This window comes from Trematomus bernacchii, unplaced genomic scaffold (genome assembly GCF_902827165.1).
Source record: "Trematomus bernacchii unplaced genomic scaffold, fTreBer1.1, whole genome shotgun sequence".
Classification (NCBI taxonomy): Eukaryota; Metazoa; Chordata; class Actinopteri; order Perciformes; family Nototheniidae; genus Trematomus; species Trematomus bernacchii.
In genome coordinates this window covers 11685893-11701139 of record NW_022987648.1, presented here as the reverse complement: position 1 = coordinate 11701139, position 15247 = coordinate 11685893, and the positions used below count along the sequence as shown (strand labels likewise).

Genomic DNA, 15247 nt, shown 5'->3' with positions numbered 1-15247 from the left:
AATTTCCTCTGCTCAGTTATTGTCATGCCAAGAGATGATACCAACCGTAAAAATAACACAATAATTGGCATTGTCGAATGGACAGGGACGTTGGTATTGTTTTCGAGACTTAATCAGTGTGTTTTGTCATGACAAAATGTAAACCTGGAGACATCTACTCTAGCGGGAACTACAAAAACAAGTGAAATATGTCTGTTTTTTATTTGTCTGCAGACCAATTTTTTTGTGACTTTCGTAATGTCGCAACTGTGCAAAACGCAGTTTCAAAACGTTTTGATTGAGTAGTTGAGATTTCAAAAAAGTCTTAATTAAAAAAATGGGCATGGTCAGAGCCAGTGGCGAGCCGTGACTTTTATACCTAGGCCCTCTGGCCCCCCCCTTCCCTCGAAAAAAAAGAAGAGTTATTACGTCACAGCGTATACTTCAGCGGAATATCAAAACAGCGGCGCGGGGTGCAAAACGCATCAATGACAGCGACCCTCTACCACACAAAACAACACCATTTATATAAACACCTATCATGACAGGGCACCCACAGCCAAGTAACAATTACAAATGAATTAAGTCGGCACGGCGGCCCACATTGAAAATGACTTAGGCCTACATTTGATGATCAAATCACTTAAACACAAAGTCCATCCTCCTGTCCTTCTGGATGAAGCACTTGATGGCGGGGTCATGCAGCTGATCCTTTGCCACACAGTTTATCATTGTAACTCAATCTTGAAAATGACTCGGTTAATAATTTCGCAACGATGTCATCACTATCACTGAAATGAGCCATCATGAACGAACTTATGCTAATCATAAATCTATCGATCATAAATCTATCGATTAGATTTTTGATTCGAAAATTATAAAAGTAGGGTAGACATGTGGATATTATCCGGCTGAACAAAACGTGCATTTATCTAACAGGTTAGTTTTCCACAGACCTGATTTCCAGCTATTTTCCAAAACCCTCTGGAGAAATCCCATTGCTTTTGTGTCGAGGGAACCCATGTGCAGCTTTACTTCCGGGTTTTAGGACGCGTCACTGCACCACTTTATACACATGTATAAACCTCACAGCGGGCGGGAACTTGTCATAAAGTCCGCGAAAATAAAGCCCACCAATTTAGAGGGAAGATATGATTGGTCAATTGTACTGTCATTTGACATTACTCTCTCGTTGAGTTACTATAGCTGAGCCCTCTGTGAATTTACAGCAGGACCACCAATCAGCTCCTGTCTTCACAGTAACTCGCAGAGATGAGCTTCTTTCATTTAACCCTTCACATTCAAACAGAAACTGAACAGGCAGATTCGAAGGATTTATTTCTTTGGAAATGTTATTTTAAATACAATTAAATCAAGTTATTTTGGTAAAACTAATGAAAAATATAACAAAATAAAATGTTTTTGTTATTTTTTCAAATATTATTTTTTAGAATATCTTAGGCCCTCAGAGAGGGCCCTGACGGCTCGCCACTGGTCAGAGCACAGGGGGGCATAGGGGCCATCAGCCCACCCACTTTACGCTCATGGGCATTTTTTATTTCATGCATAAGAATCGAACTATCATTTTTTAATTGCTCATTTACGATTTCAAAATGCTTAAATACATACAAATTATTTGCGCTGTGTAGCAATTTCATGTTTTGTTTAGTTGAATTACGTTATGTTGTATAACTAATATATTTATTGCTATATGTTTGTTGTTTACAAATGTTTTAAGGTTATTTCCTTTTTCAATCTCGTACAGAGTGGTTGTTGCATTGAAAAGGTTAAGACATTCATCTGTAACTGACATTTCTAAAGCACCATTCTGTGCTGTATTGATTAATATCAGCAGGATGCAAATGCTCTCTTTCTATTCATATACAGTGTGTACCGTCTTTAAAGCTTTTAAATCAATTGGGGTTTATGTTTTGAAGCTATATTGATTTTTCCAAATGGCTATCATTACTATTAGCCGGTGCTGATAAAAGGAAATCCTACTATTACTACTGCCTCATATTTTTTCAGAAGGTCAACAGCCCTGCAAATGGGGAGCATTTGTACCCTTTTATTGTTTTTGTTCCTTGCAATAATATACAACTGACACTCTCTCACATGCATATTGTAATATTTGGAAGAACACTTATACTCCCTGTGAGACTAAGTTGTCACACTCCATGAAAGAAATGCCAGTCAATGCCATCAAACACAAATTATTTCCACAGGTTTTTCAATATTAGTTTTTTGTTTCTTGCGTAGCTTCTCGTTTTTCTCCACACTCTCACACACTTGCATTTGCCAACATGTGATAAATCAGACCAAGCTGAGTCTGAATGACATATAAAAGTTAAGTTAAAGCCTTATATTCCCCCTGCACCACATCTAAGAGTACACTATACATCACCTGTGTGTGTGTGTGTGTGTGTGTGTGTGTGTGTGTGTGTGTGTGTGTGTGTGTGTGTGTGTGTGTGTGTGTGTGTGTGTGTGTGTGTGTGTGTGTGTGTGTGTGTGTGTGTGTGTGTGTGTGTGTGTGTGTGTGTGTGTGTGTGTGTGTGTGTGTGTGTGTGTGTGTGTGTGTGTGTGTGTGTGTGTGTGTGTGTGTGTGTGTGTGTGTGTGTGTGTGTGTCAGAGCGTTGGCCATTTTGTCAGATTTATGAAATATTTCAGCTCAAAGTCATCTGTTAGAAAGCACACAAAAAAACCATGCCTGTCCTTCCTCTCTTTCTTAGTCTTACTCTTATTGTATTGTATCCATGTATTCATCTCTGTCTTTCTTAGTATGCAATGCATCCATTGTATTTGTTCTGATGGAAGTAGAAAACTAACAACTGATCAGGTGGACATTACAACATTGCTGTTTTCCTTTACCAGCACTGTGATGGCAATATATTTTCCACGGCATGTTTACTTGAATTATTTATATGGTTATTAAGTCTAGCTTAAAGTGAGCCCAGCTGGTAATGCCTTTCCAAGGTATTTACACTTAATGTGGGCATTAGAGTGTAAATAAATAAAGCACCTTTCCAAGTATTTATACCTATGCATAGTGTATGTTCCCTAAATGGATTGTGTTTGCACAGGCTTTGACAGATCTAGTCATTAATAATTCATGTTTAATATACATGACCTATGATCACGTCACAATACAAAAAAGGGTTTTTGCTTCAATTGCACCTTCCAAAACCAAGCTGAGGTACCAGGGTAAATATTTATGAACTTTATTACAGAAACATATTTCTTTGCTGTGGACATTGATATATTTTGGAGCATATCACACATTTGTATTAATGGAACAGAAGTCTTAATTATTAATAGCAGCATTATTAACAGCTATGCTGGGATATGATTCTGATTTTAAACATTTATGGAATTATTATTGGTGTGGCAGAGCAAGAGCAGGAGATTGATCTCCCTTCTGTTGCGTGTTTGAGTGTACATGTCTTGCTATATTTGTGAGGACCACATTTTGAGAGACAACCTGTTCTGTGAGGACATATTATTTTGAGAGAGAGAGAGAGAGAGAGAGAGAGAGAGAGAGATTGTGCTATCATTTTGAAACATGTAAGCTTTATATACAAATGATCAATCTTATATATAAATAATCCGAAACAAAAGTTCCTGATGTGAGATGTAGGTAGTTGAGGAAATAAACACAAAGGCAAATGTTTTCAGTAGGGAGTCATCTACTGAATCACGCACAAACACAGATCAATGCTTTTAGGCTATAAACACAGGAACCTACCCTGTTGCTGTTTAATGACCGAGAGGTAGTTAAAAAGTGAAGTAACACAAGTATTTTTTATTAATTTTTTTACGGCTTTGTTTTTATTAAGCTAATCAATAGCTTTCTTAGTCTGTGGTTGTGGAACTATTTGCATAAATGTGTTTGTGTGACTGTTGTGTTATTGCTTTGTTTATCATATTTATTTATTCTTGAGCCCACCCTTTTCTTTTTATACCGGGTCATAAATCGTATAAAGTACCCTTTGTGTGCGAGCGTGTGCACTTGTGTGTGTCTGTTTTATGTGTGTGCCTGCTGTCTGCAGACACAAAATGAATGTTGTGTACATGTTACCACCATATTCTCCCGGGCCCTCTGTCAATAAAATGGAGGGTGAGGTGGCATGTGTGTTTGTGTGTGTATATGTCTGAGAGATATAGGTGTGTATCATTTGGAGCTCTTTGTGGCACAAATCATTTCTACTGTGATGCATAAACATGAAACAGCACAGCAGAAAGCTCAGAAAAGAGCAAAGCAGGACAAAGAATCGCATAGGAATAGAATAATAATATCTGTATGCATCCTAAGCCAATACTAATCAACATCCGGCCCCCTCTGTGACCCATGGTTTGTCCGAGCCAGTGAGCAACGGAATTTCACAATAATAATTTTCATTTAAAAGAAAATGCGTTAATGACGATAAAATAATTGTAGGACTTAATCAATTAATGCATTAACGCGATAACACGTAACTAGCCCAGTATATATATATTAATATATATATTGTACTCAAACGTTATGTAAATTGTGAGGTGTTCATATACTATCATACTATTCTTTTTGTGAGAACCCAACGTAAACCACATAAAACATAAAACACCGACAACAATAGTGTAGTTTAATGAGGATTACCACTTCATCATGATGTTGGTTTGTGAGGTGTTAAGGTTGGCCCATGATGCAGAACATGGCGAGAAATGTGTATTTGGTATTTTTCTTTCCATGAGCACATGCATTCACGAAGGGGTGGTCAGAAGGTGAAGGCAAAAAGAAAGGGAAGATGTGGGATGTAAATTGATTTCCTATAAATGGGAATGGTTATTTCCATCCTTGTGATTCTCTTGTGATGAGCTGCCAGCTCGCCTAAGGTATTTCTCTGCCTTTTACATTGTGGGATACTACAGTGCATCCGGAAAGTATTCATCATCCCAACGAGCACAGTAGTCTCCATCATTTGCAAATGGAAGATGTTTGAAAGCACCAGGGCTCTTCCTAGAGCTTGCTGCCCAAACCAAACTGAACATCGGGGGAGAAGGGCCTTAGTCAGAGAGGTGACCAATAACCTGATGATCACTCTGACAGAGCTCCAGTGTTCCTCTGTGGAGATGGGAGAACCTTCCAGAAGGACAACCATCTGTGCAGCACTCCACCAATCAGGCATTTATGGTAGAGTGGCCAGAAGGAAGCCAAAGGCACATGAAAGCCCCCATGGAGCACCTAGAGTACTCTCAGACCATGATAAACCAAATTGTCTGGTTTGATTAAACCAAAATTGATCTCTTTGGCCTGAATGCCAAGCATCATGTCTGGAGGAAACAAGGCACCGCTCATCACCTGGCCAATACCATCCCTACAGTGAAGCATGGTGGTGGCAGCATCATGCTGTGGGGATGTTTTTCAGCGGCAGGAACTTGGAGACTAGTCAGGATCAAGGGAAAGATGAATGCAGCAATGTACAGAGAGATCCTTGATGAAAACCTGCTCCAGAGTGCTCTGGACCTCGGTTCACCTTTAAACAGGACAACGACCCTAAGCACACAGCCACGATAACAAAGGAGTGGCTTTCAGGACAAGTCTATGAATGTCCTTGAGTTGCCCAGCCAGAGCCCAGACTTGACCCCGATTGAACATCTCTGGAGAGATCTGAAAATGGCTGTGCACCGACGCTCCCCATCCAACCTGATGGAGCTTGAGACAATTTGCAAAGAAGAATGGGAGAAACTGCCCAAAGATAGGTGTGCCAAGCTTGTAGCATCATACTCAAGAAGACTTGAGGCTGTAATTGCTGCCAAAGGTGCTTCAACAACGTATTGAGTAAAGGGTGTGAATACTTATGTACATGTGATATTTGAATGTTTTATTTTTAATTCGTTTACAAAAAATATTTTAAAACTTTTTCCACTTGGTCATTATGATCTCGAATGTTGAGAAAAAAAATGAATTTAATCCATTTTGAAATATGGCTGTAACATAACAAAATGTGAAAAAAGTGAAGGGGTATGAATACTTTCCGGATGCACTGTATACTCCCTATGATGAGGAAATAAGTCGGTAACAACAAAAAATGACATTGCTTTATGCGATAAAAAGCTGAAATACAAACGGAATAGAAAAACAAGGTAGTAATACAAGCTGAAAAATGTGTTTTAAATATGTGATTAAGTGCAGTTAGTACCAACATTCGCTCTAAATCTAACATTTGTTAAGAGAGTGTTGTGTTTTGTCGCCGTTGCAGGTGCTAAAGGCTTGTATGTTGAGCACAAACACGCTCAAACATGAACACATAAATAAGTAGATCACTGTTCTTTATATACTATGGATGCTGGCAACAGTCACATAGTCCAAAGTGAAGGTGATGTTGGACCAGTAATGGTCGAGGCAGGACTTGAGACAGTTAACCGTCTTGGATGTGACAACGCTTTCTGGCAGATCATTCCACAAGTCAACCACACGCAGGCTGAAAAAGTTGCGGCGGATAGCCAGTCTTGAGTACTGTTTCTTCAACTTGAGGCAGTGTCCACGAGTCCTGGTGTTATAATCCCGTTGTAGTGGGCATGATGTTTTGTAGATGTTGTGGAGATATTTGAAAACTTCGATCATATCGCCCTTCTATAATACATACTCGGGATCTTAAGACTTTGCAGTCGTTCTTGATATGGTAGGTCCTTTAGTTCTGGAACCAGCTTCGTTGCCCTTCTCTGTATTTTCTCGATGAGTTCAGCATCCTTTTTGTACATGGGGGACCAAGCGACATTCCCATACTCGAGGAGTGGCCGTACAAGAGAGATGTATAAACTACGTACTACGTCAGAGTCCAAATGAGTGTATGATCTGCGGATCATTGCTAGGATACCATTCGCTTTGTTACTTGCCCGACGCATATGGTCACTATTATATTATAGTCATTCACACACCTCTCTGGGTTCATAGGTTCAAAGAGAGGAAGGGGAATGAAGAGGTGAGAGCAAAATAAGTGAGAGGGTGAAGAAAAAGGGTGATATTGAATTTTAAACCTGTTTTTTTTTTTTAAATGATAACTGCATTGAATGCAGGGTTTATTGTTCCAAAATAATATTTAACAATATGGCAGGTTGTTTTCTGGGATACTCCCCAAAAAATGAAACAATACAAGTTTGCATGCTAATATGCTAGCTATGTAATGCATTTTCTTCTAGCATGTTGCAAAGCCTTTATAATCACACACATTTGATTGAAATCGCAATATGGACTAGTGCAATATTCAAATTGCAGGAAGCACAATACATTTGAGAGGCTAATTATGAGTTAATATACCATTTTGAATAAAGTATTGTGGAGCTGCAGCAATATCCCTGCAAATTAAATCACATTGTACAGACTTGACAAAACACATTTGTTTGGTAAAGATCTTTCTTAAAAATTACACCATTATCATTTTAATATATTTGTTAATGATAATGACAATTATGATGCACACATTATCAATCCCTCCAACATTGGGACATATATCTACGTTGCAATATCAGTGAAATAATCGCAAGTGTGCTGCCCCACTCCATTATGACTGTGGAATATATCTGTTTCTTACCTGAAATATATACATGCACATACAGTCAGTGTGGATTGTTTTCTGTTATGTATTGGCTGTGCGTACATTAACAATGCTGCTAATAAGACCTCTTTTTTGCGTATACCTGAGGGATTGTAGCCTAAAACAAGACCCCAGTTAGGAATGGAATATCCCAAACTTTATTCCATGATCTACTAACCTCTCTCCACAGCAGCAGGGTTTCCCTCCAAAGTGTGAAACACAGTAATTCTGTCCCATGTCTACAGTTAGACTTAGTTTTACAGTAATGAATGGCAGCAAATTGCATTACGAGTCACATGCTGAGTTGTGGCAATGCAACACTCTCAGAAGGCACAGTGTGGTTCACAGACTTTATGGAGACAGAAAGTACTTTTTCTGACTTTTCATAAATGTTGAATCAATGCATTTTGTGTCCTTCCATCAACTCTAATGGACATGTTTATTATCTGACTTTCCATAATTCCATTATGTGTGGATATGTGTGTATGTGCATGACTCACAAGGGTGCCCAGGGGTCAGTGTTGATTTGCTGTATATGTTATCTGTTGACAGAGAGAAAGAATATTCATATGATTGATATTTTTGTTTTGTTGCCTTTTGCAAGAGAAAGATGAATACTAAGTTATAGATGAAGGCAGTCGGAATGATCAAGAGATCGATCTTGTTGTGAGTGTGTAGTGTGTTTGCATGCACATACACAAGTGAGTGTGATTCATTTGATTTCTGCAGGCTGATTCAGGTAGAATTATTATTTGAATAAAGATGGCTTCTATTGGTTGTTTCATCATCAGGAAAGCTTCTGTCGGGATCCAGATGTAACTTCCCACAGTGACACTAAAGGTTCACTTTTTAATTTTGTTTTGTCTTTTTGTTTGTTGACTGTTGAAATAAGAATACTTATAAAGTCTACTAAAAGCAGAGCACAACTTCTAAACAGGAATATCATAAACGTTCTTGTTCATTTAATTGTAGGAAGCCAAAATCTGGATTGCTATTTACATTTGATTAATTCTTCTACTCTACCTGTGGGTTCTTATATTTCTCTTTCTCCAAATTCACTTAAGAGGTGTAAAAGCTTAATTAACCGTGTTGTTTTTCTTTTCTTATGTGTGTTTGTTAGTGTGGACAGGATCCAGCAGCTAAGAAGAGAGTACCAGCAGGCGAGGAGAGAAGGAAGTGTGCCGCCGTATGAAGAACCAGACCCACGACGCAGAGGACATGAGAACGAAGTACACAGGGTGAGGAACTCACACACACACAAACACAGACATACACTCACACACACACATGCAAGTCATGTGAACAGCCAGCCTCATCATCTCTCCGGCAGTGTCTCAGTCAGTAGGGGCTTGGACTGTGAGCCGTAGGGTCGCTGGTTCAAGTCCCCGAACAGACCTAAATATGGAGTGTGGACTTCTACTTGGAGAGGTCCCAGTTCACCTCCTCTGCCCTGCCGTGGTGCCCTTGAGCAAGGCACCGGACAACTCCCCCACTCCCATTGCTCCCTGGGCACTGTACAATAGCTGCCCACTGCTCCTAGTTCTAGACTCCTGGTACTAGGATGGGTTAAATGCAGAGGCCACATTTCACTGTGTGCTGTGTGCTCTGCATGTGTGACCAGTAAAGAGGGGTTTATCCCTCCGATTCTATTCTATTCTAAATCTGACATTTGTTCAAGCTTTCCTCAGTCTGTCCATCATCAGGTTGTCTTCCCATAAGGTAATTAGTGTAAATGTGTACCAAGAATTCCCTTCTTATTCCCAATTATCCATTATAAGGATCACTGTTTTATTTGATTGTGATCAACGTTTGCTCTCAGTCTCAAGCTGCTCTTTGACGTGATGTTTCCTGTAGGCGTTGATGGAACTGAGGAGAAAAAAAAGGCTTCCATAATAACCGATACATTAATTACGTTGCACCAACAATAGGTCACCTGCCTTGACTCAGTTTACCGTCCATTGTAATATCTCTACTGTCAGTTTAAATGTCTGTATATTAGTTTACATTTTATAATCATTCCGTTTTAGTTTTCTTGGCTCTATCTTGTCATCAGAAACATATTCATTTCATGGCTCTCGGTTACCATATATCATGCTACCGTTAACAGTATGTTTCTTTAAGCCACTAAACATGTTTTATGGGTACATTGTTATTATAGCAGGTGCATAGCAAACCTGTCAAATGTTAACAGCTTAGCATCGGGCTAGTGATGTATACCTGGGTTTAAAACGCTCTGAAAAAATCATGTGTTGACTTTTTCAGACACTGTTTTATTTATATTGCACTCTTTGATTGTTTGTGAAACGCCTGTGTCCGAGAATTGACATAATGGACAATGTACACTGAGTTACCAGAGTTTCCCACAGAATTTGATTCTATTTGAATCCCCCCCCGGCAAGAAAAGCCAAAGGCCCCTTAACCTATTCGGGTGGCCCACGCATCCACCCCCCCCCTCAAATAAGAAAATACATGCGAGTTCATGGCTAGCGGACAATGTTTTTGTTACTCTGTGTTGCGTTGTTAATGAGTGAGACACACCGGAGTTGAGGATCTGTGGGGTTTATTCTCCCAAAAATATAATTTACAATTTAGGCATTTAGCAGACGCCTTATTCCAAAGCGACTTACAATGACCAATTACAGGGACATTCTCCCTGGAGTAACTGAGGGCTAAGTGCCTTACTCAAGGGCACACTAGTAGTGGTGTTCCAGGCGGGATTTGAACTCGCAACCTTCCGATCATCAGCCCACCTCACTATCCATTAGGCCACCAAAATAAAGAAAATAAATAAAAGATCCATGAGATCCATTTGTGGCGGACGATATTTAATTGTGGCGGCCCGCCACAAATAAATCAATGTATGGGAAACACTGGAGTTATTGTCAGTTGAAATAAATCCCTGCATGGATACAAAGCAGTGCACGCGACTTAAAGCTCCTTATTTGGACAAATCCAGTTAACAAAAACACACTTTAATCAGTCCTCTCAGGTATCGTTGAGTACAGTTTTTTTTTCAGGACACACACAGTGCTCGGTCTCTTACTTTAAAACCAATTTTATTACTGCGAACGCCAGGTGCTTCCTGGATTTCACCTTCCTGTCACACTGACATTTAATCCCCCGTGGCTTTTTGAGACAAAATCTCTGTGAGCGTCTGAAATTAGTCTTCACAGTCGACCTAAAATGAATCCGCTTCACCAAACTAGTTTATTTATCACAGGACATCAAAGTTTTACCACTGCATTATGTCCTTGTCATGAAATACAAACCATATCATGTGTGTGCTTTGGCTACACATTGGCAGCAATCAGCTCCGAGGTTCTACATTCTAAGGAAGGGCCCTGTAAGAACCAGTCATCATGTGTGTGTTGCCCTAATGTGCATTACTAAGAGAAGCTGCAATACGCTGGGCCAAAAGTCAGCGTTGCATAAGAGAAATACATTGTGGGTACAGTAGAAGCCAGTTCTGCCTTCAGGAATTCACATATTAAGAAGTCATGTTCTAAATGCCATAACTAAGTTAATGCATGAATTCGATTAGGGATATTCTTAGTAACGAGAACATGTTGTGTAAACAGGTTGAGTCAGCATGATTTCATACAGTACTCATTAGCATCCATCTAAAGAATGCTCTTACATAGAGCGCCTTCGAGTTTTGTGTGACCTAGATCATTAAATGAAATGAGTTGTTTGATGTTGAGCTGTTAAAGTATGTTCCAGGGCATAAAGGCCCCAACGGACAAGGCCTGCCCCCCCCTCGGTCTTTAGCCTTGACTGTGGAATAGATTACTGCAGAGGATCTCAGATTTAACAGTTCAATAATGTAGACAGGTGCCAAGCCGTTTTTATTGTGAACCCATCATGTGGTTTCAGTTAGAAACTCTGCAGCTGACTTTTTTTCACCAGATGTAGCCAGCTCGATTTTTGAATTTCATTTGTATCATAATATGCACATTAGCTAGAGCTTAGTTGTAAGCAATACACATCTTAAATCCTGGGCCGTCATATAGCTCAATTGGTAGAGCTGGCCGATGTACCGGAACGGACCAGGGTTCGAATCCGGCCCATGACCATTTGCTGTGTGTCATCCAAACGTTTCAACTCTGTCTCTCCAACAAAGCACTGGTTGTCCAAAAAAGTCCCGGTCTCTAACAGTGAAACAACATTTTTATTTAAGACATAAAAACAAATGCACAAGTAAAATAGTGCAAGTTGAATATTACACCGCAATCTAGTATTACATCAATATAACACAAAGTCTTTCACTTTTGTTTTGAATACAGCATAAACTTTGTTGTTAAACAACATTTTAAAAATCAATAAACCTTTAAATCAAGCCAAATAAATGTGTCAAATATGTTTTCATGGCTCTAGCATTTGTTTGCTATTCAATGCCTTATGTGGAAATTCATATATTTTGGTTTCAGACTATTTGTCAGACAAAGGTAGACTTTAAAGACCTCACCTATTTCCTGACATTTATTAGACCTACTATTAATAAACTGAATAAATGATAACCCTAACCCCTGCTCTAAATTCATTGTGTGATGCAAGTGGTATGAAATCCTTATATTAATATTGAGTGATTCAAGCGCAAGGGCCTTTGTCATTGTATCCCCAAAGTGTGTTTACTCTTATCCCCGGCCCACTTTAATTCAGATCTTAAAGTCATTCGGTTTGTGACCAGCCGGGGGCAATCTCCTTTCCCCCTGCGATCGATAGCCGCACATTACACCGCTCTCAGCTTCCAAATGAGAAAACTTTGTTGTTGTTTATAAAGCTGAGAGGCGAGAGCAATTAGCATGCTTCAGAGGTGGAAATTAAGTTTGAAAGTTAAAAAGGGGAAAAGCAAATCAAAAGAAAAACAGACCAGTAGCAGTAGTGCCTAACAAGCCCGTCTCATTAAGGATGATGCATTAATTAATTAAAGCAGAAGCGATTATTTACCTGCCTGGCATTCGGCGGAAGTGCTGAGGGAGAAGTGATGGTTATGGAGCCGAGCCGACGGCCAACTAATTCAATTTCACTTTTATTGGTTTGTTTGTTTCTCCATAAGACCTTTTTATTTTTTGTATAGGATTTGCTGAATGAGTAAAAGCAACTTAAATATAGAGGATAAAAGGGAGGGAGAGTTCCTCATGCGATATTGCCACACTATACTGAGTGTTTCTTTTCCCCCCCCCGCATGGCTCCATTACCATCTCGTTGATTCATGGTTATGGCTTAGTTGTCTCTGCTAGCAAAATTATGTTTGCCTAAAAAACAATTATCAAACAACAAGAGCCACGCCACAAGTTTGTTTCCAAGTGAGAGCATTGTGTGCTTGTGGGTGGCAGTGTGTATTTTGGAAGACAACAACAGACTTTCTCCCTAAGGAGGTGGGGGGGATAAATCAACAGGGCGCTGTTGCTGTTGTCACGTGCACACACATCCACACACTATTCTACACGGAGGGTATGGAAGCCAATTGTTATAGTGGGCAGTTTGACTGATACGTTTGTTCAGATTTGTTGAAAGACCTTTACTTTTGTATGAAGTTCTTACTTACTAGTTGTGGGTATACAAACTGTTCCTACTTATGTGTTGTTTCAAATTATATTCATTCTTTCTTACACAAAACTTAGGGGACTTCAAGCAAAGTACAAATTGTGTGATTTTCCACTTGAAATGTTTCAAAACAGAATGAAAAGATCCTTATTTATCACACTTTTACCACATCAAGCACATTTGTACACATACTGAGTTCCTTTTATATATGGGGTTGATTTTTTTTGGAAGATTAATAATGCGTTAACACATTTTTCAAAGGCATTCATGACATAAACAGAAAGAAAGTGTGCATATTTGAAACTAAATGGAAAATCTAATTGTCTTAGCCTCAGACCTTCCCATCCCATGTAATTAATACTATAACTGTAATATTCATCCACTGCTTCCAGCATCAAGCCACGAATAGAAGCTCAATGGTACAAACTAAAAGTCTGGTCGGAATCTACCTGCTGGTTTCATAGTTTAAGATGTATTCCCTTCACCATACATTAGCAAGAGTTGTTAAGGCATAGATTGTTAATGAAACACTCATCAGCTATTTCATATTCTTCTGTGTTTCATTAACCTGTATTCTTAGTAATAAACAGTCTGAGTTAAAAATAAGTGGTATTGACAGCACTCATAATGTGCGCCGTGTCTTTCAGCCCTCCCGTAGTTACTAAATATTGACTTTGTGTTGAAGCATTCAAGCTAATTATTCATGGTGGCCAAACAGTGGAACTACAATATCCGTGTCAGATGCTATTGGGTCCAAAAACACTTTTTCCCGTTGACTTACTTTGGTAAAGAGACGTCTGTAATTTAGCGTTTATTTATATGTAGCTCTCATTTAAATCATATGGACCTAAAAGTTGAAAGATTAGCTTAAAGCCAAACACAAAGGATATTTCCCCCCCTCCATTCATTTGATTTAACCAAAACTGGACGTGGCGCTTCTGTGATGAAGCAGATTGGAGGCGGGGCTTGAGGGAAATTCAATCTTGCATGCTCTATGGGCCCATATCCTGGTCATGTTGTACTCGAGTCAGGCCATTTTGGCTTCATGCCTACTGAACACCACCCATAGGGGCCAGACCTTCTATGCTCTATCCAGTTATTGGATTTTATCTATCCATATTCAGTATTAGGGGGCATGGAGCCAATCCCAGCATGCATTGGGGTAGGGGAGTTACAGCGTGGCCAGGTCGACAGTCTATCAAAGTGCTAAGACATACTAAGAAAACCACACTCTCATATTCTTACGTACAAAAGGATTCCATTTAGTCTAATATGTCTTTGGACTGCGGTTAAAAAAAGAAAGAAAGTGAAACATGCAAACTCAAATTCTCAGAACTGGGATTTGTGGGCATGGAAACGTAACTATTTGTAATTTATTCCGATCCACTTCTGTCACTGTATGAATATGTGTGCGTGATTCCAGCCAGCTGTTCCGTGCAGTCCTTTGGTTGTCCAAGCCAATATAATGTTCTCTACTGATCATTAAGATTTTAAATCAGACTGAAGAGTTTCCAACCAGACAGTCAGAAGGTTTTTATTTACTCATTTGATATTGAATGTCTCTTTTGCTCACATAAAAAAGACATGCAAGAATAAGCTAAGAGCCGGGCAAGCCCTTCAGTCATGTTCATGATCATATTAGTCATTTAGTTTAAAGGGGACCTATCATGCAAAATGCACTTTTGTACGTCTTTTATACATGAATATGTGTCCCCGGTGTTCCAGGGAACTCACCAAGTGTCAGAAAACACAACCCTCTCTATTTTCCTCCATACCCAAATCTCTAAAAAAGGGGCTGCAACGGATCTGATCAAAACTGATCCAGATTTGAACACTGTCCTGACGTCAGGACGGTGGCGCTCCGGCTATTGGGCCAACTCCACCAATCAGGAGGAGACAGCCACGGCCATTGCCGTTCGAAAGCGCTGGAGACGCTGTAGTACATATGCCAGGCCAGTAGATGGTGCTGTTCTCACAGAATCAGCCCTTGCAAAAACAGAGCTAGAAATTGTCAAATTGAGCAAAATGAGGCATGGCTAAAATGCATGATCTGTTTGGTATTTTGAAAAAAAAAAAGTATAAATATGCCTTATATAGGTATGGTCCTACACTATATTATTCAAATATAGCATGATAGGTCCACTTTAAAT

The 15247-nt window shown here is 39.5% G+C and overlaps 1 protein-coding gene across 4 annotated transcripts in view; it reads left to right on the top strand.

Annotated features, from left to right (window-relative positions):
• Positions 1–15247, top strand: part of pard3bb (par-3 family cell polarity regulator beta b) — a 236063-nt gene that overhangs the window by 163793 nt on the left and 57023 nt on the right. For all 4 annotated transcript variants that reach the window (XM_034134298.1, XM_034134299.1, XM_034134297.1 and 1 more), the window contains exon 22: positions 8671–8788. In XM_034134298.1, the coding sequence (XP_033990189.1) occupies positions 8671–8788 (118 nt within the window). The remainder of the gene's footprint in view (positions 1–8670; positions 8789–15247) is intronic.